This window comes from Eptatretus burgeri, chromosome 7 (assembly GCF_056783735.1).
Source record: "Eptatretus burgeri isolate ZD-2024b chromosome 7, Ebu_testis_v1, whole genome shotgun sequence".
NCBI lineage: Eukaryota > Metazoa > Chordata > Myxini > Myxiniformes > Myxinidae > Eptatretus > Eptatretus burgeri.
In genome coordinates, this window is record NC_140967.1 from 13,414,232 (window position 1) to 13,440,180 (window position 25,949).

Here is a 25,949-nt window from a genome sequence, read left to right on the forward strand (position 1 = left end):
ACTCAAACTCAAGTGGTTTTCTCCGACTTGGCTCCACCAACTCCTCTGTCCAATTCCACTCACTCCGGACTCCAACACTCAACTCTGGGGCTCTCCACACCGACTCGCCAAGGAGACCAAGGAGAGAGACTCTCTCATCAGCTCGCCAACTGCCCACTCTCTTCTCGGCGTTCCAACGTGGCCCTTTATCACCCCGGGGCGTTCGCCCCTCCCTTCTCAGTGCGCAGGGGAAATTTCCTGGAGAGTTCTCTGGTTTTCCTACTTTTTGTAACCGTCACTTATGTTTACCCGTTCCAGAATATCGGGGCAGGAGTTGTCGAGTTGTTCTCTCTTCAGAGTATTGGGTTATTCTTAACCATTGCTTTTGTTTGTAGAGGAGGGTCACTGTGTTGTGGAGATTGACGAGGTTGTTGAGATGTGGTTGTTGCAGTGTGGTTGGCGCTGTGGTGGGAATGGCGTGGTTGTTGAGATGTCTTTGAGGTGGTGGAGGTGGCATGGGTTGTAGAGATGGTGTTGAGGAGTGGTGTGTTTGTTTGAAATTAAAGACAGAAAAGAATAATGGCTAACTCGACGATGCACAACCCGGCACACAATAATGCCCTTCAGACATTGGTGGGGAAATCTAATCTGGACACACACTTATCGACATAACTGATCTTCGGGGAACCTGAATGGTGATCTGTGAATTTCCACAACCGTAACAATATATCTGGATAAGACAAGGATATGTTTGAAGCTAAAATGGGATTAAAATTGACTTTGATCAAACTACGACTTTGTAATAGCAGTGAGCAGCCATATTGAGCAGAGATGACTCTGTGCACAGGCTGGATGCCCAGAGAAGTGAGAAAACCCTTCCATATTTCCTTCCTCATTCTTCCATCTTCTTACATGTGTCGTGTTGATGTAAACTTGTGAATAATTCACGTGGCCAATGCTCACCTTCCATTCCTATAGTAACTTTCCTCTGTGATATCAGCAAAACGGGAACTGGCCCAATTATTTCGAGATTGAACTTTCTGACATTCCAAATGTATGATCAGCCATCAAACCAACAGCTTCTTTTATTATATTAAGGGGTGGTGAAGAATCCTTTTTATCTTAAAACTTGTGTATTCCAAAGTTTTCATTGCATAAAAATTGCAGAACAATGTGGCACATTCAATAAAATGTTGCCACACCTTTCTTGTCCTTGTTGCTACAATATTACTACATGAGAATTGTATCACAGTCTCGTGTAAATTGGCTTCACCCTTGGTGACCTGAAACCAAATTGGAATTCAGGAAATGTGGACACAAGGGATTACTGCCATCCAATGAAGTTTACCCCCAAAAATTTCAGCTGGCAAGAAAGCATCAATTTTCTGGTTTGAAAATATTTTAAATGTTTTTTTTTATTTGGTGTTGCTTGTGATTTGGTGACAACTCTGAAAATCAGTTTGCTTCTTTTTTAAAAGTTTGAGTGAATTATTCAGTTAATTCTTCCTTCACACATGACAATTAATTTGGGCATATGATCAGATCAGTTTCTCATGATGTCCAGTCCCTTTACTTCGTGATTATTTGGAGACTTTAACCACTTTATAATCCTAAAGCACAACTCTGCCACTGAGACATCTGAATGAGAAGCAGTTTGTGACGTGTGATTAAAAGGTAACCAGGTACGGTGTCCTTTTTTATACTTAGGTCCATTTTGAGCTCTGTGATGCAACAATGCGTGAATTTCCTGAAAACACCTTTGACGTGGTGTATTCCAAGGATTCAATCCTGTATACAATGGACAAGTTTTCACTTTTCCAGAAATTCCACGTGAGTATCAAAATTGCTTGGTGACCTAGCTTTGTTTGTTGCTAAAAATAATAGTAATAATAATAATAATAATAATAATAATAGAATTGAATTTGTTATTTGCATCTCCTTGCTGTTTCTGTTATTCTTAAAATTTAAATTAACTCAAGAAAAAATAAAATTTCATTCATGAAACAACAAATGGGAACTTCGAATGAATCACTTTTTTAAATACAATTGTTGACACATGGAAGAATGAGAGTTGGAAGAATAGACAAGAAGTGTCAGTAGAAAGTGTTTGTAATAGGACAAGAATGCATGTAGGTACAACATCACAAGCAAAGCAGTTGCCGGCGAAAAGGAGACGATTCTCAGTTGGTGTAGAAAAGCTCAGAAGTAGAATTGGGGCAAATTACAAACTAGAGAAGATACACGTGCTTTTGAAAGAAGCGGGTTTGAATGAATGGAGATGATAATGAAGTTTTGAGGTTTTGCCTGGTTTTGATTCCAACCTCGATTTTAAACTGGAGGGCTGCGATCAGAGATCACTGATAGTTCCCGGTCTAGCAAACTCATTATATTAGCCAATTGGTTACACTTTCAATACTGCCTCGCAAGGAAAACAAACGTATTATTTCCCAATGAAACAGCATCCATCGGTGAAAATGAACTTTCTTTTCTTTGATCGCAGTCATAATATAATGATAAAGGTCATTGCAATAGATCTGCCACAGATTATAAATGAAGGTGTAAAAAAGTGAACATTAATGTTGAAACAGTAATTTATAAATACGGCTTGATGATTTCGCCAGTGGTTCCCAAACATTTTTGTCCATGACTCAAAATTTGAAATCGCATTCGCCTCACGACCCAAATGGTTCCAGTACCGACAATAACAATTGTCAGAGAAAATGCTTTTGACATTAATCCCACCCCCTCAAAAACTAGGATTTGTGAGAAGTTGTCAATCTGCCAACGTTTAAATACGATATATCGCTGAAAGATTAAGTGGCGACATTACAATACAGCCATTATGTATTGCAATACAGCACAAACCAAAATATTGCAATGCAGCCGTTTTTCATTATTTTTGCCTCTCTTGGTGATCCTTTACATTTCTTCTTGCGAGCATTGAAAATTTACAGTTTTTCATTTTGCAGACTTAAGGTCATCGGCGACCCATCAGAGGGCCTACACGACCAAAGTTTGGCTCGCTTCCCTGGGTTTGGAAACCCTTGGTCTCGGCCCTGTCATCTTCCCGAGATCGGCATAATGAGTAGCAGATTGCTGGGATGATTGAGCCATCTGATTTCCGACGTCGGAGTGACGACCTGTCCAGGATTGTACCTAATAGCCCAGGAGACTGCTTCAGTAGCACCAATGCTCTGTACAGAATATGGTCCCAATGGGTTTGGATTTTTGAATTTGGGTCGATGCCTTAGGGGTATGATTCTTGTTTCAGGTAAGAGAGCTCCCAGGTTTGAAGTACAGCCAAGCCCAATTAAAAAAATTTAAGCTTGTTCTTCAAAAGCGGGACACCACTGACACCAAGACAAAACATTTGTTGCCTCCTTTTGGGAACCATAACTATCATATTGATGCTTCACACATTAGGTGTGTCTCAATGAGCAAGCCATATATTGGAGTGACATTAAGTTAAGGACCTATCTCCAGGCATTAATTTGTGGATGATTAAGATCCTCCAGTGTGCTTTGAGCTTTTGCTGAGTGGAAGAGCTTTCACCAACACCCAGGCCAAATTCCAAGTTCCTGCCATAGCCTACTCGTGTTCAGCAGCACAACCATTTCCTTGAGAAAATGGTGCAGACTTTTTGTCCAAACTCGTCAAGGTCATGGTAACATTCACAACACTCCACATAAATCTATATACATATATATATATATATATATATATATATATATATATATATATATATATATATATATATATATATATATTGTTGTGGTTACCAAATTCGCAAACCACCATTCAGGTCCCTTAGGTGAGGTATCTCGGTAAGTACATGTGTAGTTAGGCCCAAACCCGTTGTCTAGTGGGAATACATGTCATTTATGCGTGCTGCGACTCTTCAGGATAGCCGTTTTTCTTTTGCTATCTTTATTTTGGACCAACCGCCATGATTACCACCACAACCACAACATCAACCACCAACCACAACGCCGCTTCACCACAACCGCCACGACCTTCACGTCACACCTCGCAACCGTCGCATCGCCACCGTTCTTGCGCCGCTTGTGGGTACCGGTGTTGGACTCGTGCAGGGCGCGCGCCGAACAGCGTGTACAAAATCACGGATTTTCCACTTCAAAAACGGATCAAAAACGACACACGCCCACTTTTGTGCCGTCCAATCGGTGAGCGAGGGGCGATTTGGCCCCGCCCCCAGGGCGTTGGAGGGCGATCGATATATGCAAATTTATGGATCAAAAAGCATTCACGCCCACTTTTTCTCGGGCCAATGGGGAGCGAGGTGAAAGGTCGAAGGGAGGGGGTCAAAGATGAGAGGGCGAAGCCACGGGGCTGATATAAGCGACCGTGTTTGTCAGTCCAGGGAGTAGTAGAGTAGGAAAGTCGAGAACAGAGAGTTAAGACTTCGCGGGCGGTGGAGTTGGCAAGAAGGAGCTGGTCGTCGTGTGCGTTGGAGTCGGAGCGGAGGGGACGGAGCTGTGGAGAGGCGGCGAGGGCAGACGAGGGGGTGCTCGCGTCGTGCAGGGAGCTGCACCCCAGGGAGGCCGACAGCACGACCTGGCCGAGGTGGAGACGCTCGTCGCGGGACAATAAAAATCCTCTATACCCCGAGCATCAGCAACCCCCTCCTGTTTCCCCCCCCGCGCTGAGATAGTGCGACCAAGGGGGCCCCTTTCCCACCCCCTACCAGACACTGCCCGCGAGGCCCGCGGAGTTGAGGCACCATCGCCGCTCCGCGTCTCATCACCAGACGGGTAGGCCCGACCCGGTCTCGGCCTCAGGCCCGCCTCATCTTTGAGGGTATTCTTTTCCTTGGTTTTGGGTATGTGTTGTCGGCGCCGTCTGTGAAGTAAAATTGTATAAGTGTTGCCGTGTGCTCGGTAGTCGGTATTAGCTCTGCATTGTGTCTTCGCTTTTACATTTGCTTTTTGTGTAAATTGCATTGTGTTTTTCTTTTCTGTGTGCATTTGGTGGAATTGTATATGTGTGCTTCCCGTGTGCCGCGAATAAATGTGCTTTGTGTTGAACTGTTTCCCGCTTCGCTTCGTCATTTCCTTCATTGAATCCTCATCTTGCTTCACGTAAAGGGTTGGTAGTGGGCTGAATACGCCCGATAATTAATCGAACCGTCGAGGTCGACGATAACACCGCTCGGTTATTCTGATAGTACGGAACGGGTCGCTTAAGTGGCCCGTGTCCGAAGTCGACCTGCGGCGAGGTGCGATCGCCCGGTCTACCCTCCGCGTGGGTACTTAGGTAGGTCGAATTTGGCGAGCAACCCTATCCCACGCGGGGGCTGATTGGCTCGATCGCGGTGAGACCGAAAGGTCCACCCGTGACTGGTTCCCGGCGTTAGTCCGAGAGGGTCACGACTGGATTGTCCGTCCGGTGGGCGACGTGCCGCGATTCGAGTTACGTGGCCGTCAGCACGCCGGCGGGCGCGAATCCGCAACACTGGTGTCAGGTCGTGCGATACAAATTCATCGCCCTCCTCGCGGCACTGGTATCGGAGAACAGGAAAACGGGCTCTCCTGTCTCCGGCTAAATTCACGGGAATCGGTCCAGGGGTGAGAGAAGCGACCCCCGATTCCCTCCAAATTACGAGCGAGCTAAATTAACCCTTCACGAGAAGCAAGATGGCGTCTCAAGGCGAGCGGGAGCCGGGGGTATTAGAAATGGATGTAGAATGTGTAGAATCCATGGTCCAGGATGGAATCTCCGAGCAGGAAATGTTGATTGTGCAGGAACACGGACTCGCCCAACTGAACCCAGAGCCCGAAATGGGTGCGGCAGCGGCCGCAGTGTATGACACCCCCCCCCCTCTCCACCAAAACCCTTCCCCAACCCTTGCCGAAACGGCTCAGCTGAGTGCATCCGACATGGCCCAGCTATGCGCCATGCTGGCGGCAATGACAGCAAGGATGGATGCAAATACAAATGAAATGAAAAACGAAATGAACAAGCAAATGGAAACGAATGCGCATGAAATGAAAAACAAAATGAAAGGCATGACCAAACAAATAATCGAAAAGATGGATGCAAACACAACTGAATTTATAAACGAAATGAAAGGCATGAACAAGCAAATGAAGGAAGAAACGAAAAAGCTGCGGGGTGAGACGCAGAACATGGGCCGATGCCTGCAGGCGGGCATGAAGGCCGTGACAAAGGAAATAATAATAGTTGAGACAAGGGAGGTAAAGGGTGAAGAGGTGACCGAGTTGGCAGAGACACGGGAGACAGAAAAAATAGAGGAGAGACTGCACGATGAAGACGGGGTAAGTGACGCACACACACAGGTAGTGGAGGATAATGGGGGTGAGCTGTCGGACTGGGTGGAGACCCAGTGCGAGCACCTGGATGGCCTCCTCCAGGAACGAGGGGAGGGAGTATGCCCCCTTGAGGCGAGTCACGACCAGGTGAGTTCGGTCGTGCTTTGCGAGGTTGAGAGGACGAGTGCTGCGGACAGGTGCACGGAGAGCTTGGGGGGTATAGAGGCCCCGGAGACCCTTGTGGGGACACGAATCCCCAGTGTGGTTGTCCCTATGTGTGTGGTGCAAGGCGTGAGTGCGTCCCCGTGTGTGGAAGCGACCCCGTGTGTGAGTGGTGTGGTGGCGATGGTGCCGGAGTGCGTGCTTCCCAGCACGCCGTGTGTGGATGAGGCACCGTGTGTGGAAGAGGCCGTGTGTGTGAGTGAAACGGCCAGTGTGGATGAGGCACCGCGGTTGAGTGCCCCCGCGTGTATGAGTGAGGCACGGTGTGTGGATGAGGCACAGCGGTTGAGTGCCCCCGCGTGTGTGGATGAGGCACGGAGTGCGAGTGAGGCACCGCGGGTGAGTGCCCCCGCACGCGGGAGTGAACGGCCGTGTGCAAGGTCGCTGTGTGCAAGGGAGACCGTGTGTGTGAGAGAGCGGTATGTAAGGGAGATGTCGGTTGGCATGCGGGAGCACGCAGCCGCGTCTCCCGGTGTGAGTTTAATGGTGTGGACTGTGTGCGTCGTAACACGCAGGTGTGCGTGGGTGGAATGGAGACGGAGACGGCGACATGAGAAGAAAGAAAGCCGAGTAGCGGCTGTAGTTGTTTCGGGGACCGTGCCGGGTTCACCCAGCAGTGAGCACGAGGTTCGTGCTGTGCAACGCACGAGACCGCCACGTGCTCGCTTGCGAGAGTGAAGTCCCGGTCCGGAAACGCACGCGGTGGATTTGCCGATCCCGCGGACGGACAAAGTTTGGGCAGTAAATGGATTTGGACCGGACGGGTTCTCCACGCGATCGTGTGTGTTAAGCTCCAACGGGCAAAGCACATGTGTTCGCGTGGGGAACCCCTCGAGACGTGGGGCTTGTGTTTTTTTTTATGCGCACGGTGACGTCATGGCTGCACGTGGGGTTGGAATCCGGCAGGAGGGGTATCTCTGCCGGATGGTACCGTCCAAGGAGGGACGAGGAACACGTGCAGCTGCATGACGTCACGGGCAGGTGTAAAGTGCGCGAGCTCTGAGTTGCCGCGCAGGTGCTGCGCATTGAAAGGGAAAAAAAAAGCAAGCCTCACTTTCGGGTGCACAGGATTCCTGGGCAAGGGGTGGAAGACCCCCTTGACCCTGGGCACAGGATGAAAACTAGTTAGGGGGAAGGGTTAGCTTAGTTAGACCGACTTCATGGGGCAGGGGTAAGTCCTCATGGAGTCCGTGGAATGGATTAGTTCGAGGGATTGTAGCGAGATTTAGGTTGGGAAATTGATTAATGGGAAATAAAAGTTATTTTGGAGACTGTGACAGACTTGTGGATGTGTAGAGGGGACGTAGTTTAGCTACGTAGTGTTAAAAGGAACGTGCTGTAGTTTAAGGGACGACGTGGGAGCACGAGTTAGTTAGGGGATGCAGATAGGAGGATGGCAGAGTTCAGCGGTGTGTGTGTTGAAGAGTTGTGAGGTGAGTACATGATGAGTGAGTGAGGCCAGCGGGTCTGTGTGGATGGAGCGAATGGGGAATGCATGGTGCGATGAGTGATTGGGGGGAGGAGTGACTCCCGCCCAAGGGACCCCGGGGTCAGAGTAAAGTGAGTTAGCTGGGTTAGTCAAATTGAAAAATGGAGGTCGTTTTGCTGTTGGTGGGAAAGTAGGCTCGAGACCCATTTGGAGGGGTGCAGGAGCCCTGTTGACGGACTGGGAGCGTGGCTGCGAAAGGTGAGTATCGCTGAGTGGGTACCCCGGGCACCAGGCTAGTCGGCCGTGGTAGGCCAAGGGCCCATGGGGGGCCGGGATAGCGTAGTGGGCACGGGTGCGCCTGCTTGGTGCGGGGGCCCGGGGCGCCATTAGCCGCGTGGGCAGTGTTGTGGGCACGGGTTACCCTCGGAAAGGGGCCCGGGAGGCTGGCCTGCCACGTGTGCGTTTCAGGGGAGGTGCCATGGGGGGCACTCCCCGGTGTTAGGGAGCTGGTAGGCTCAGAGGCAGTGTAGTGCCGGGGGTGCCATAGCGGGAGATTCGGCAGAGGGTCGTGCCTGCCAAAGGGAGCCAGGTGTCCTTGCCAGGAGACCGTGTGAGGGCACGGAGAGAAAATTGGGGGGGGCGAGGCCCGAAATTGTGAGGACACCAACACGGGCGACGGGAATCTGGGTTGTTAGAACCAATAGTTTAAGTGAGAGGCGCTTGTTGAAAGCCCCGGGGTAGTTTAGCAGTTAAATGGATAGGGTAGATTAGGAGATGTACCCCTCCGCACCATCCATCCCCTCGCTGTCGTTGTGGGCCGCTGGACCCACTTTGGTTATAGATCGCCGAACTCTGGGGAGTCCATTCTGAGGCTTCGTTGGGCCTCGGCACAGGACGTTAGCTCTCCCTTATTCCCCTCCGGGAAGGGAACGTAGGGGTTGGGAGTAGGCTAGGTGACAGGATAGGTTAGCCGAACAAAGACGATAAAGGGGGTTAGGGGACGATTTATAGAGGGGAAGTAAACATAAAAATAAAAAAATAAGTGGGGGCTAAATTGGTTTTTCACAAATTAAGGGAGTGGGTATGTACAGTGACAGGCAAAGGCGATAGGTGGGAGGGAGACAGGTAGGTAGGTCCGAGCCCGCCTTCCAAGCGGCCAGCACCACCGCACTCCCTCCACCAACCTCCACTGAACGGCAAAGGCTGGCCAACTTCATCGGCTGGCCGTGTTTTGCTTCAAGGCGGAAGCCGGCCAACTTCATCGGCAGCTGTTGTTTTGCTGCAAGGCCTGTGCCATCGGCTGGCCGTGTTTGCTTCAAGGCCTGTGCCGGCCACTTCATCTGCTGGCTGTTTTTCCTCAAGGCCTGTGCCGGCCAGTTCATCTGCCGGCTGTGTTTGCCTGCAGCGGCCTTCTTCTGCGGGCTGTGTTTGCCTGCTCACCTTTGCCATGCCATGCCCACTGCCCAGGTTCACCGCCCCGTTCAATTTTTGCTTTGCCCCCCCCCCCCCTGTTCATTGCCATGTGCGCCAGGATCAAGGCAACAGTTTGCAAGCTGCGAGAACTGCCCTGTTGGCGGCTACAACACGGGCCTGCAGTGGCGGCCCGTGCACCGTGTTTGTGTCCATCCATCCATTCGTTGTGCTCATTGCGTGTGCCACTTGAGCTGGCACGGAGACTGCGTTTGTGCAGCCCATGCACCGTTGTGGTTCACTGAGTTCGATTCAAACCATCCATCCATCCATTCGTTGTGCTCATTGCGTGTGCCACTTGAGCTGGCACGGAGACTGCGTTGTGCAGCCCATGCACCGTTGTGGTTCACTGCGTTCAGTTCAAAAGGGAAGGCCTTGGACTGCGTGTGAGCAGCCAGCCACGTTCCCTGTCACCTGCATTGTTTTGAGCCAGAGACTGCATGCGAGCAGCCTGGCTCCCTGCTAACTGCTTTTCTTTTGCAGAGTTCATTGATCCTGGGCCATGGTTTAGTGTAAAATTTGTAAGTTAAGGTTAAGATGTACTGTAAATATGAGTGCGCCCCCGGCATGTCTGTCTTAGCGCCGGCAATTTTATTTAAGTCGTCCGTGCGAGTGAGTTTGTTTAGGTAGTTACGCAGCCCTCAGGTTATTTATTTTGGGGACACGAATACCATGAATGTCGCACTCAGGGATCCGTAGGTAAAATGTACTAGGGGAAAACTACACATGATGGCACACGAAAATTTGACGACTCGGGACGAGTCTGTAAAAAGGGGAGGGGGTAGTGTTGTGGTTACCAAATTCGCAAACCACCATTCAGGTCCCTTAGGTGAGGTATCTCGGTAAGTACATGTGTAGTTAGGCCCAAACCCGTTGTCTAGTGGGAATACATGTCATTTATGCGTGCTGCGACTCTTCAGGATAGCCGTTTTTCTTTTGCTATCTTTATTTTGGACCAACCGCCATGATTACCACCACAACCACAACATCAACCACCAACCACAACGCCGCTTCACCACAACCGCCACGACCTTCACGTCACACCTCGCAACCGTCGCATCGCCACCGTTCTTGCGCCGCTTGTGGGTACCGGTGTTGGACTCGTGCAGGGCTCGCGCCGAACAGCGTGTACAAAATCACGGATTTTCCACTTCAAAAACGGATCAAAAACGACACAGGCCCACTTTTGTGCCGTCCAATCGGTGAGCGAGGGGCGATTTGGCCCCGCCCCCAGGGCGTTGGAGGGCGATCGATATATGCAAATTTATGGATCAAAAAGCATTCACGCCCACTTTTTCTCGGGCCAATGGGGAGCGAGGTGAAAGGTCGAAGGGAGGGGGTCAAAGATGAGAGGGCGAAGCCACGGGGCTGATATAAGCGACCGTGTTCATCAGTCCAGGGAGTAGTAGAGTAGGAAAGTCGAGAACAGAGAGTTAAGACTTCGCGGGCGGTGGAGTTGGCAAGAAGGAGCTGGTCGTCGTGTGCGTTGGAGTCGGAGCGGAGGGGACGGAGCTGTGGAGAGGCGGCGAGGGCAGACGAGGGGGTGCTCGCGTCGTGCAGGGAGCTGCACCCCAGGGAGGCCGACAGCGCGACCTGGCCGAGGTGGAGACGCTCGTCGCGGGACAATAAAAATCCTCTATACCCCGAGCATCAGCAACCCCCTCCTTTTTCCCCCCGCGCTGAGATAGTGCGACCAAGGGGGCCCCTTTCCCACCCCCTACCAGACACTGCCCGCGAGGCCCGCGGAGTTGAGGCACCATCGCCGCTCCGCGTCTCATCACCAGACGGGTAGGCCCGACCCGGTCTCGGCCTCAGGCCCGCGTCATCTTTGAGGGTATTCTTTTCCTTCGTTTTGGGTATGTGTTGTCGGCGCCGTCTGTGAAGTAAAATTGTATAAGTGTTGCCGTGTGCTCGGTAGTCGGTATTAGCTCTGCATTGTGTCTTCGCTTTTACATTTGCTTTTTGTGTAAATTGCATTGTGTTTTTCTTTTCTGTGTGCATTTGGTGGAATTGTATATGTGTGCTTCCCGTGTGCCGCAAATAAATGTGCTTTGTGTTGAACTGTTTCCCGCTTCGCTTCGTCATTTCCTTCATTGAATCCTCATCTTGCTTCACGTAAAGGGTTGGTAGTGGGCTGAATACGCCCGATAATTAATCGAACCGTCGAGGTCGACGATAACACCGCTCGGTTATTCTGATAGTACGGAACGGGTCGCTTAAGTGGCCCGTGTCCGAAGTCGACCTGCGGCGAGGTGCGATCGCCCGGTCTACCCTCCGCGTGGGTACTTAGGTAGGTCGAATTTGGCGAGCAACCCTATCCCACGCGGGGGCTGATTGGCTCGATTGCGGTGAGACCGAAAGGTCCACCCGTGACTGGTTCCCGGCGTTAGTCCGAGAGGGTCACGACTGGATTGTCCGTCCGGTGGGCGACGTGCCGCGATTTGAGTTACGTGGCCGTCAGCACGCCGGCGGGCGCGAATCCGCAACAATAAATACATATATATATATATATATATATATATAGTTGAAAGTCTGTCTGTCTGTGTGTCTGTGTGTGTGTGTGTGTGTGTGTGTGTGTTTGTCTGTGACCTATGCACGCGAAAAATACTGGACTGATCCTCACCAAACTTCACATGCTGACAGAACATGTACCCAGGAGTGTCCCGATGTAAAATAATTGGACTTCCGGTTTCCGAATTATGACGCCATCACCTGATTTCGTAACGTTAATTTTTCAAGTTCAGCCGATTGACATGGGGCCAACGCCATTTGCAATATAATGAAAAAATAATGCTTCAGTCAATTGAAGACAATGACTTCCGACTTCCCGGTTTCCGAATGATGACGTCATCACCTGATTGCGTAACGTTAATTTTTCAAGTTCAGCCGATTGACATGGGACCAACGGAATTTTCTAGAGAATGAGAAATTAATACTACAGTCAATTGAAGACAATGGCTTCCGTCTTCCCAGTTTCCGAATTATGACTTATGCATTCGACACACTTTTCGTAACGTTAATTTTTCAAGTTCAGCCGATTGACATGGGGCCAATACCATTTGCAAAAGAATGAAAAAATAGTGCTACAGTTAATTCCGAATTATGACTTATGCATTCGACACACTTATCATAGGCCCTATTCACATCAACAAACACCTCTTTTAATGCATGATTAACACAAGTCATATTTTATTGTACATGCAAGTCGTCGTCGACTTACGACCACGATCGGTTCCGACCGATCAATCGTAAGTCGATTTCGTCGTAAGTCGACCAACCTTTATTTATAGTGTATAGGCCTATGCAAAAATTACCGTATGTATATAATACCGTATCCAGTACACACCAGATATGTTCAATGAGGCTCTGATATACATTGAAGATTTGGTATTATACTTGAGCGGGAAAGATTTAACAAAGTGGGGACTTCCCTCTTCTAATAGGTCTGAAAGCGCAACCATCAGTAGAGAATGGTTCCGTGAAACAAACTACAACACAGATACTCTCGCAAAGTTTGTTTCTGACAATGAGCCGCTTCTGGTACAGGATCAGAGTAATGCATATCAACTGATTTCTGAAGCGGTTCAAGAGGGAAGTGGTGTGATATTTTTCTTGGATGCCCCGGGTGGTACTGGCAAAACATTTGTCCTCAACCTTTTGCTTGCTAAGATGAGGAGCCAGAAAAAGATCGCATTGGCCATTGCTTCATCCGGTATAGCCGCAACACTACTTTCAGGTGGCCGCACAGCACATTCTGCTTTCAAATTGCCTCTCGACTTAGCTACAATGGAATATCCGGTTTGTGACATTGGCAAACAAACTGAATCAGCAAAAGTGCTGAAGAATTGCGACCTCATAGTTTGGGATGAAGGTACGATGTCGCCTAAGGATGCATTCGAAGCATTAGATAGAACTATGCAAGATTTAAGAGGAGTAGATCTGCCTATAGGTGGAGTTACGCTGGTTATTTCTGGCGATTTCAGACAAACTTTATCTGTAGTACCCTGTGGCACTCCAGCTGATGAAATGAAAGCCAGTATAAAATCTTCATACCTCTGGACATTCGTACAAACTATCCATCTAACAACAAATATGAGGGTGAAATTATATGGTGATTTAGATGCTGGCAATTTCGCACAATTACTTCTCAAACTTGGAAATTGTGAAATCCTGAGCACAAATGATGTAATATCTATTCCCGATGACTGTGGTACAATAGTTTCATCTATGGAAGAATTCGAGGCTCATGTGTATCCCCATTTAGCGACTAATTACAAAAACATACAGTGGCTCTGTGAAAGAACAATCCTGGCTCTACTTAATGAAACAGTCCGTGTAATAAACCATCAGTTATTACAAGTAGTTCCAGGCGAACAACATCGTCACAAGTCTATTGACACCACACTGGATACTGAGCAAGCCATACATTATCCCACATAATTTCTAAACTCATTGGAATTACCAGGATTGCCTCCGTACATCTGTCGTTAAAAGTTGGATGCCCTATTATGTTATTACGTAATCTCGATGCACCAAAACTTTGCAATGGAACTAAACTGATTGTGAAAAGACTACTACCACATGTAATTGAGGCCACTATCATGACAGGATGTGCGAAAGGAGAAGATGTATTGATCCCACGAATTCCATTCGTTCCATCAAATTCAACGATTGAATTTAAGAGACTACAATTTCCTGTATGCCTGTGCTTTGCGTTGTCTATCAATAAGGCACAAGGACAGTCATTGAAAGTAGCAGGGCTGGAATTATCCACTCCTTGCTTTTCCCATGGTCAGCTATATGTGCGATGCTCCAGAGTGGGATCGTCGGAGGCTTTATACATATTGGCCCCAGAGGGGAAGACATCAAATATTGTTTATCCTCAAGCACTCCACTAAAATTATTGAGCTACTTCAGTTATTTCATAAACGGGAATAGGATGTGCGATGAAGGAAATACATGTTGCTGGTGAAAAATAAAAATGGTGGTGGGAAATAAAAAAAAATGGTGGGGATGGTTTGTATATATACATATTACAGATATAAATAGAATGGTGATGGCGTATGGCGTATGTGTATAATATTTTATAATTAAATGGTTATGGGCTATGTAGATATTTTATAGAATGGTTATGGGCGTAGGTACGTTGTAACTTTGTATACATAATATAACATAATTTTTTATCAGGATAACAGACGTAAATAAATCAAATACGCTGGGCCAGGCTGGGTTATGCCCGACGTATAAATTAAGTCGCAAATGATGACATGAAACCAGCCTCACATTGTTGAGGCATTATGGTTTTTTATCTGATGCGGCAATAAATCTTAACATTTTTGAACTCGTCTTCTGCATATAAAACATGGTGGGGAAAATATAATATTATAGTGATGATGAAAAAAACTAATAATGGTGGCAGCCTCTACAATTTTACAATTAACTGTGACATATACTCCTTCAGACCCGCCGTCATCCATGGGATTCCCTGCTAGTATGAGAATAATAACAAAAGTTAATTTTTTTTTTAACTGGTAAATAGCAACTTTTTTCTGCCTTGGCCTTTTACATGTTTGTGAATGTGTTGAGCATTGTTTCGCTGTCATTTTGTTTGGATTGTTTCTAACTGAAGCATCCTGATGACCTGTGTGAGCAGAGATGGCTGAAGCCTACTGGGCGTTTTATCATCTCTGATTTCTGTTGTGGAGAGAAACCATGGTCAGAAGAATTTCAAAAGTTTGCTGACCAATCTGGGTACATACTGTGGACACTGTCTGCAATGGGCAAGGTGAAGATTGCAATTACTATCATGCAATCATTTATACAATGAGAATAGTACGTGTGCATTGTTCCAGTAAATTCTCGAGTGCATCTCTATGAGATTTTCTTTTGGTCATGTCCACGAGTAGGTTTAAAATGGCTCCTTTTTTGGAATTGTTGGCTGATTTATTCGAACCACTGCTAATAACGTGAATTCAGTTATTGCAAGGTTAGTTCGACATCAACTGTTTTTTTTTTTTCCATATTTGTATCACCCTTGCTGCTGCACTATCATATTGTTGAGGTTCCCCGCCGGCGCGTCGCCACGAGCATGACCCTCGATGAAGCAGTGGGGCCGTCTCGGCTCGATTGCCCGGAATTTACAGGTCGCCGGCCTGGGTAAGCCTGGGTCGACGGGTCCTGGTCGTTTTAGGACCGAAATACGCCAATGGGGAGATCACGTGGGGAAGGGTTAATTGCCAACTTCAACTTACCTAAGTACCGACGTGATCCAGCTACCGGGGTACTTCACCCTCGGCGGAATTCGTACGGAAGCGAGCGGCTTAAGCGGCCCGTCCCATGTGCGTAGCCGAGCGGTGATATCACCGAATTCCGCCGGCCCGATTAAGTTAGGACCCTGGCAATGATCGACTAATCCCTCACACGCATGACACGCTCAGCCAATGAAGGAAACGACACGACGAGCTGAGGACATTTAACAATTGGGGTTTTTATTGCAAATAATAAGCAGGGAATGAGGGAAGCACATCAGAGCAGATCTATACCGAATAATAAGCAAGGCAAATAATATACAGCACAGGCACTTATACAGTTTTACTACTTACAAGACTGGCGCCACAAACAGACAGATGCACACCCAGACTGAAATGGACCCCCTGGGTCTTTAATGGGAACTCCAGCCCGAAGGACAGTCGGGCTGAGGGTCAGGGTAGCTGACCTGGCCACGAGCGCGCAGCTGGACGTCCCCTGGTCGTGAGACTGGTGTCACCGTCCCAGCCAGGCAGAAGGCGACGACGCGAAGCTCTGGGGTCAAGACGAGGTCGCACTAAAAGCCAAGGTGATGAGCCGGGCAGAGAAGAAAAACGGGAGAAACAAGCAGGTAACGAACGACGACGAAATCTTCTCAGAACAGCGCTTTCGTGTACAATCTTTTAAAAATCCTCATCCGTAGGAAAAACTCAGTCAACTCAGGAACCACCTTCCCCTCCTCAGAACACACCTGCTCTCCCCCCTCCCGCTCAACAAACCTTCGCTCCTCCCCACTCGCCCTCCCATTGGACCGGAGGCCCCATGTAACTCCTCGTCCGTGCCCAATTGGACAGGCACGCGGTGGGCGGGGCAACTCCTCCCTTGGGCGGAGTCTCCAGCGGGGGGTGGGGAGCGTTCGTGGCTCCACCTTCGGCTTCTCCTCAGACCGCGTGGTGACAGGAGTGAAGCGAGGGCGATGCGGTGCGGTCGGCGGTGGAGTCGATGATGTAGTTGGTGGCGTAAAAAATAACTAAAAGAAAATCTAACTATTAAAACAACTTCACAGCGCAGGAACATTTAATTACCCATTATACCAGGGTCGGGACCCTAACTGGCAAGATGTACTTACCGATATAACTGAGCTAAAGGACCTGAATGTTGAGTGCGATAGCTTTCCAAATCCACAACACTATTGTTGCGGTTCTGCAAAACCGCATGCCTCTAAGGCAATGACAGGCAGTTATTTCATGAGTATTCGTGTAGTTAGTCCTCCCCTCATGTCTCGTGGGTTAACGGGACGAAGTGCATTGTGTGGGTCTCATAGTTAGGTCGAATAAATATCTCTGATCCCTACTATAACCCTTTCCTTTTAGCCATAGTACATATCAAGCATGCAAGCACACACACCATTCAGTAGACAATTGTTAATAAGCACAGCACGATGCCTCCTGTGGCTTGGATCAACCACATCCCCGTTGCACACTACACAGCCCACACATGGGAATCCCACGCCATTATTTCATTTGAATCTGCGGTCCAATTCCCACCAGCCCCTCACCTTACTTTGCACCTCACTTACCAAATCTCACCACTTTGATAACAAACGCCTCCCACACATGGGAGGAAATTTTTTGGGGGGAAAAAATCGGAATTTTTTTTTGTTTTTTCGAAAATCAAAATCGGCTTCCGCGCTTTTATGCGTCTCACCGGGGACGTCCCAGTGGCATCCGGAATTGATACAGCCCTCATCTAATCGCCAGACCACGGCAAGATCGGGGGCAACGAGAAGGGGCGTTGCAAGGGCAATCTGAGAGTTTGGTTCGAGGCCCGGGTGTGCGTTTTGAGTCATGAGGGAGCCCGTGGGTGGTGGGGAATGTCACCTGCCATCAGACATTCAAACTGCACTCAGAGCAATTTCTGGGCCTGGGTGCCGGCTCGGGGATTATGCTCTATGTTAAAAGTCAGGAGCTCCAAACCATGCCAAAACTGGTAGGCAACTGAACAGGTTTCCAGTCCCAGAGCCTGGAAGGGCATGGCAAGGGCCCCTGTGGCCAAATAAAGAAAACGAGTTTGGGCCACAGCACATCGCTTTCTGGTCATCGCCCCACCCTTCACCCGCGGTTGACAAAATGGGTAGCGCAGAATCGTTAGACTCTCTTCTCTCTCTCTGTCTCGCTCTTCTTCAGAGCATTATTGGTGTGTGATTGCCAGAACCTGCTTCTTCTTCTTCAAGAAGCTGATCTGAGGTGATTGCCGTCCTTTGAGACTCCCTGCCATGCTGTCGACATGCTGCCACCCCGTAAACACCATGAAGCCAGACAGACCAGTGCGGAGCACAGATGGCCACAATCCCCTGCAAATAAATAAAAAGGAGATAACGTGCCATATCACGAGGTGGGAATTCTCAGGCAGAGCGTCCCACGGATGTACACGCTACACATACAGAGCCTTACACAGCAAGGTTAGGGATGTTTCTCCTCATGCATCTATTCTCCTCTCTCGATATCTACCCCTCCATCCCATCTTCTGTGGACCCATGAAGAAGAACGTTACCGACTTGCAATCCCATTTTCCTCTGGCTTGACACCACACCACACACCCCCCACCCCCCTCCCGACACATGGCACTCCACTACACCTCCCACTCCCACATCTTCGACACAACCAATATTCCTCCCATCTACCTCTCCATAAACGATCTGGGTTGCGTTTGTCTGCCAACCGCACAAAGTATTGAGAGCTCGTTTACCTTCACCTGCTTTCTTTCTCTCTGGGCTATATAATCTTCTGTGTGTGTGTGTGTGTGTGTGTGTGTGTGTGTGTGTGTGTGTGTGTGTGTGTGTGTGTGTGTGTGTGTGTGTGTGTGTGTGTGTGTGTTATGGCTCCTGTCCAAGCATAAATTAAGATTATTGAAGAAATAACGGGATAACTCTGCCCTGCGTTTGTTTTTGTAAGTTGTCTTTTGCCACACCCAACAAATTCCTTGCTATCCCCTGCTGTACATAAAAATAAACCCCATTCAATGTCCTGCATACTTTTCCTCACCTGATTGTAAATAAATTCTTTGTCTATAAATGTTCCCAGCTTGTTATCGTGTTTTCTTCCATTGGTCCAGGATGGCCTGCACCCTCATTTAGCTGAGACGTTATTTCCCAACGATCTGTTTCCTCGCAGGTATATGCTTGGCAGTTCGACTGGGCTGCATCTGATCTGGTAAGATGATCCAGTTTGAGCAAGTGCGTACCAAGTGCGCGTCCCCCGGTAATTAGATCACGTGAGCATTTTAGGGAAACGGTTTCCATTAAACGGAGCACCCGAAGTCACATGGTTGAGTTATTGGCGTTCACGGTCAATTCGCGATCCGTAGCGTCACAAAAAGTTATTCGTGTGCAACGGCCTGCGATTTTGGAGGAGTCTGGTGGGAACCCGAGGTAGTTCACACTTCATGATCTTCACCCCCGACCCCGGGTCCGCAACAATATGTTTACCTTTTAAATTACACCCAACCCCACCCCCGCACCCTTACCACATTCTACCGGTGTGGTATGAAGTAATGGAAGTTGCCATCAGATGCTTCACTTTAATCGGGGGTCAGGTGAGTTTATTGTTGTACCATATTTGAAAGTATAAAAATGTTGGTTGTGGTTTGCTTTTCATGATCGCTTTTCCATTTGGCCACTCCCTGCACAAAAAAATATATAATTATCGATAATTGGGCTGGTCGGATGGCCTCGAGGTACGCACACTCTCCTCTAAGCTGTCTGGCCTGGGTTTGAATCTCGATACAACTTTATAACTGTTATCCTGGTGTTTCACAGGCAGGGTGGTTTGTCAATGTATGAGCTGTCCCTTGGATGGACGTGAAATTGGATGTGCCATCTGTCGGCATTAGTTTGTTTACATTAAAGATCCCACGGTGTCCTTCGCGAAGAGTTGGAGTGCTATCACCGGCACCATAACCAAATCCCAAATTCCTGCCCTGACTTCCTGAGCCGGAGTGGTGACCCGACAAGGATTGTAGCCTCGGAACTGCTTCGGCAGCACCAATGCTCTGCATTGAGTATGGGTCATGATGATGAAAATGATGTTCGATAATTATCTTTAACATATGAAACAAGTTTTTATCGCAAAGTAAATAAAATAAATAAATGATTTTCTTTGTGCCAGTCTCTTCAAGATGCTGGTTTTGCTGAAGTTCATGTCACAGACGCGAATCAAAAAATGGGGGAAAGCATGAACAATTATTTGAAGTACGTCATTGACAACCAAGCAGAGTTCGTCAAGGTATGGCTCAAAATCACCAGATATCTTGTGTGTGTATTATTTGAACCTTATTGTGTTTGGCAAGGCAATCACATTGCTATTTATGACAATCCTGACATTTCAATGTGAAGGGCATCTCGTGATTCCAACCTGGTGACTCTCCTTCGGTGCTTCAAAGATGGTTGTTCCACATATTATACCTCAGTTACAACATACTCCAGATTATTACAATCAGTTTTGCAGAATTACTGTCGTGTCTGTTGATTTTGGATGCATTATGTGTTTAACCGAGCTATACCAATTTTGAATGTGTCCACCATCAGCGGTTTTCTTGAACCAAGGACACGCTCGGATCATTAATTGATGCCATTCGAAAAGAGTGAAACTGAGTTGTATATCTTTACACAAACCAATTACACGATGATCTTGAAATTGTCCCCTGAGAAAATTCCAAATTCCTGCGCTGATTACACGGGACGAGTGCACAGCCCATGCTAATTATAAAATCCAAGCTTAAATCATGTTCTTGGTTTTAAAATTATGAGTTTATTTTGTATGTTTTTCCACCAATGTAAAAAGCATCACTGAGTTCTTGGTTTCCATCAGGATTACATTTTTATAATAAGCAGATTATCGTCAAAACTTTTCATTAAAATATGCTAAAAATACAAGTGTTATGACAGTGATCTTCACTATTTTTTGAAGGGGGGCCACTTTTGCCAATAAGACATTAGTGTGAGAGCCACCACACTGCCTGTAGGACTCCATTATGACTGATACGTAATTTTCTGATTGCCTTTCAAAAAGATTTTCCACAATTTTACAATGACTCACCAAATTAAAATCTTGTGCATCATCAACGACACTTTATATCCCAAAAGAGATGATCACAGGGAGTCGGGTCAGAGTCATGTGGTGGGAGAGTCAGAAGAGTTAAGATTAGTCTTCCCAGTCATACCCAACTGCTCCTGGACTCTTCCATCTGCTTGGATATCAGCCATCAATGCGTTACTGAAAAATGCCACAGCCATCAATGCGTTACGTTACAACCCTTAGTTGTAAAAAAGTTGTAACAACTGATCCCCTTAGTGACAGATTTATCAGCTTACATCCAATCATCAATGAGGTTATATAATCCATCATTGCAGTTGACATGAAATTGGGTGGTCGCTAGACTATCCTTAGTCTCAGGTTTTCCCTCTGTCTGTCTGTATGTATGTAATGGACAGCTCTGGAGGCCAGAGGAGTCCACAGATTTAGATGAAACTTGACTGGTAGGTTCATACCAGGATCTAGTTGTATGCTTTTGAGCACCTTTGCTACGGACGCCACCACTGCCTTGCAATGGGACTTTTAATTTTTTTGAAAAAAATCCGAATTTTTTTTTTTCAAAAATCAAAAATCGGCTTCCGCGCTTTTATGCGCACTGTAATCAACCTCTTTGTCAAACTATTTCAGCCCGATCCGTCAAAAACTGTATGACTAGTTTGCAATTATATTACAAATATGCTTTCATCCCAACATTCGCGTTGGGATTCCCTAATGTAGGGTTAGGGAATCGAACACAAATGGACAGTTGCTCATCATGTTCCTATATGGAACAAGGAACGGCAAAAATGCCATCTGATGTGTTCTCTTATCTACATATTTCAAATTCGCCTTAGTCTAGCGACCACCAATGTCACCTATCGGCTTGTCTTTCCTTTTCTCCAACTTTCTTTCATGAAATCTTTCCTTTTCTCATCTCAGATCACCAGTTTGGATTCAGATCACGTCATTCCACCTTGGACATGCTCCTTCTACTCACCGAAACAATGGATGAAAGCCCTCAATGTCAGACGTTATTTCAGGGCCATCTCTCCAGACATATCTCATGCTTTTGATTCAGTCTGGCCCCCTGCCTTAAACTTGCTGCCGATGGCATCCAAGGGCAACTCCACACATGACTTACTGACTTCCTCTACTCTCGCAGTCAATGTGTGGCTCTCAACGGAATTGCTTCATCTCGTCTCCCTGTCCATTACCGGGGTGATAAAACGCACCCAAACAGCAATATATTTTTTATTTTAACCGCCGTGTTATATGTAAAATCAGGCAGAAGCATTTAAAATTTAAAACCCATGCCATCTGCCGAGCAAAGGCCTACCTGCAAGCGTGCCACACCACGTATGTATTCCTTTAACCTGCTCGCATGAAGGCGCGCACAAACACCACCACATCTGACATCCGCGTGTGCTGTCTACATACTTCTTTGTTTTCAGTCACTGCCAACGATTAATACATTGCAGAATTTATTAGTGTGTCTATCATAATATTTTGCCATGAAAGCAAATCACACAAAACTGGAGATAGCAAACTGCATTCGTAATTTCCGAAAAATGGATTGCTGTCGACTCTGTCGTTATGGATTGTAAAAGTCATTCAGTTCTGGATTACAAAGTCATTCAGTTCTTTCACAAAAATTACAGTTCAAAAGTCACTCAGTTTGATACTCATCACGCTTGTGCAGCTACGCTCCTCGACTCCCATGCTCGGACCTCCTCAAATCCACGGGCACAAATATCAACCGCCGCCTGAACAGCAGATCCAATCCACTGTGGCGTTGTCCGAAGAAAGTTCATGGGCACAAAGATCAACCGCCACTCAAACGGCCGATCCACTCCACCGTACTGTGGGCCAAAGCAAATCCACAGGCACAACAATCAACCGCCACTCCAACGGCCAATCCACTTCCCTGTACGGTGGGCCGAAGCAAATCTACGGGAATAAAGATCAACCGGTGCTTACACGGACAATCACACACTCAACCTGTCCACCGAGTTTCATTCAAATCCATCCATAACTTTTTGAGATATCCTGCTCACAGACAGACAAACCAACAGGGGTGAAAACATAACCTCCATTCGTCCACCTTCAGTTTTGCATATAACAGGAAAATGGTTCTAAATAGGAGGTGGAGAAACTAACAAAAGGAATTACTAACAATATCAAAAACAATATCAAACTAATAATATGACCAAAAACACTTTCTCTCCATAAATATTTACACACATTTGAAATCCAAAACTGAAGACACCTCAACACAAGATGGATATAAAACACATACACTGAAGATTACATTTTCAGCACTAAACACCCACTGCTGCCACAGATCCTTTGGCAAATGCAATATGGTCTCGGCCTTCGGGAGACAGAACAGCAAAGTAGGCTTCAACATGCCCTGCCCTTACCTCGCCCAGTGGACCGAAGCATGCCTCACCCAGCTAAACATCCCTTTGTGATTTGTATCCCTCCGTATCTCATTGGGTGGTTATTGCACTATTGAATCATTCAAAATACTTGAACGGCACTCAGTGGAGCGCATACCTCTGTCAGGCTGACCAGTTTACATTTTGTATCCCACTGATATGCAGATCTGCATCTGGACATGAACCAAAATCGAATTGGCTTCTTATTGTCACCTGCCCAACTCCTCCACCTTGTTTTGTCATCATCAATCCCCAACCTTTTGCAATATAATGATATATATGTATATATAGTTTTTGTGACTATCTCTCAATGGTGAAGAATCAATCATTACAAAAAAATTTACTTCTCGTATCAAGACATGGATCTTCACCAAAATTGAATCAACTCATCCTTGTCTCACACCCAACCTGTCCAACAAACTTCATCTGAATCCATCCATAACTTTTTTAGATGTCGTGCTCACAGACAGACGTACAGACAAACGGGGTGAAAACATAACCAACGTCCACCTTCGGTGGTGCAGGAAATAAGAAAATGGTTATAAATGGGAGGTAGAGAAAGGGGGAAACTGGAGCATTGGGATACGTGGCCTCCTATTCTATATCAATTATACTTAGCCCATGTATGCCGATTCACAAAGTATGTCCTCATGAATATTCTGTACATTGACACAAATTCACAAGGGGATGGGTTTTCCACTCATTCGCATGCACATTTCAATATTTTTCGAGCATATTTCCTTTGTTGAATACAATGTCGTCATTTTTATGATGTTTGGAGTGGTGAACTAAAGGAGCTTATGATGGTAGAAAATTCAGGAATCGGTGGGGGTTGATAGTTGGATTGCACTTTGCGTCTTCTTCTGCTTCTTTCGTGTGTAGCACGTGGCTGCAAGTTGGGATAATTTTTTGGGAATTGAGCAGTGCTGCTGATGTCGGATCCTTGTAGGTTAGAGCAATAATTTGGAAATTAATCAAAGTAAAGGTGCTTATTTGCTTCCTCTTTGCAAAGGGCACTGGGATCTTTAATATGCAACAACTAATGTTACCAGATGGACACCCAGTTATCGTCCATCTGAGGGACGTCCCCAACATTGATGCCTCTCCTGACCTGCAAAAAACCAGGATGACAGTTTATTACTGGGCTCAGATTTGAACCCAGGTGAGACGGTTCAATTCCTTTTTTGACACTTTGCTGAAGTTGCCCGAGAACAGTTTGGCTTTTAAAAACCCGATTTTGATGTCCTGATTTTGATATTCACAGGAGCAATTTGGAACTCAAAGAAGGAATTAATTTGTTGAAATGTCTTACATCATTTAATGCAAAAAAAGTTATTCAAGAATGTTCCCTGGGCCCAAGCTGTTTCGACTTTTGGTTCAATTGCTCACTTTTTGTGGCAGGAAATTGGTAGAGGCCAAAATTGTTGGCAAAGCCTTCACAAGGATAGCTTTGAGTCACTCAGAACAATTTCATGTTTTGGAAATTTATTTGTTTTTAAAGAATCCTTCGTGAAAAGATATTTAACAGCTCTCTACCTATCATTATTTATTTTTACCACCACCTCAACATGTTCATCTTCATTCATCACTTATTGGAAATTGGAAAAATTCGATTTTGACAATTTTTGACTTTGCATTCTCTCATTATGAACAACCTTTAATCATTGTATTGATTTACTTGAATCCTTTCATCCCCTTCTTTCATCTTCCCTTCCTCTCTTGCCCCCAGAATTTCTCACAGGCTGAGTATGATGACTTTGTACAAATCTGGAAATCCAGGGACAAGGGATTTGAGGACAATTACTTCAGTTGGGGCTTGTTTCAAGGGGAAAAAAAAAACTTGCTGCAAACAGACCTGTGTCGTCAGCAACACCTTTAGTAGTTGCAGCTCATGAAAAATAAAGACATTTGGATGAAAATTTCAGCAAAAATGGAGACGAAAATCGCACATTCCAAATATATCCCACAATCAATCCAAAACTCACGACTTTACTGGGACTTTCAACAGAGTTCTCAAACTTTAGTATTTTACTCACTCAAAACGTTTAGTAGATTGTGCAGCGGTAGATTAAACCTAATACGTTGAACGTCCCAAGTTCAATGATTACGCATTGTTTTGATGTTTTAACATATTCCTCTGAAATTCTTCATTCATGTGACATTTCATTTTGAGCTCGCATTGATATGGATTTTGAGCTGTGAGCAGAGGTAGATAACCAGACTTGAATCCATATATATATATAGTTGATAATTGGTCATTTTGATTATCGTGTTCAATTGATGTTGAACTTTCACAGATCACAACGAATGTGGATAATTGTGTGATGATATTTTTCAAGTTGATTAACATATTGCATGCTTTAAGAGATTGTTTGAATTCTGAAACGGGGAAACAAGATTTAATAATTATCTTCCAAGCACAATAAAAACATATAATTACCACATTGAGATGGTTTATTTTTATTTTTACATTACTTTCTATTTCATTCTCTTTAAATGATAAAGTTCATCTTGATCCAGAGACATACTTTCCATGATGTCGTTTTTGTTTAGGATTGTCTGAAATCAAACATTTCATTAATTATTATTTTACTGCAATATTAATGTTGCTTTATGTCCTGATGAAAATTATTCCCTGCTTCAACATGAGCAGATATATCTTAAATTTCAAGGCTTTCTGCCTTCATGATGTCATGTGACATGATGTTGGTTAAGGTGGGTATTCACTTTCAAATCTTTACCCAACTCATTGGAGGAAACTTGCAGCTTTGTGTTGAGTCACCAAACTCGGTGGTTTAGTGGT

At 46.4% G+C, this 25,949-nt stretch overlaps 1 protein-coding gene across 2 annotated transcripts in view; it reads left to right on the top strand.

The window, feature by feature from the left end:
• Positions 1 to 25,588, top strand: part of LOC147022703 (uncharacterized) — a 156,279-nt gene extending 130,691 nt beyond the window's left edge. For both annotated transcript variants that reach the window (XM_085887484.1, XM_085887485.1), the window contains exons 10-13: positions 1,687 to 1,809; positions 15,044 to 15,175; positions 19,803 to 19,919; positions 24,876 to 25,588. In XM_085887484.1, coding sequence (XP_085743610.1) covers positions 1,687 to 1,809; positions 15,044 to 15,175; positions 19,803 to 19,919; positions 24,876 to 25,025 — 522 coding nt within the window. In that variant the 3' untranslated portion in view covers positions 25,026 to 25,588. The remainder of the gene's footprint in view (positions 1 to 1,686; positions 1,810 to 15,043; positions 15,176 to 19,802; positions 19,920 to 24,875) is intronic.
• Positions 25,589 to 25,949: the final 361 nt, after the last annotated feature.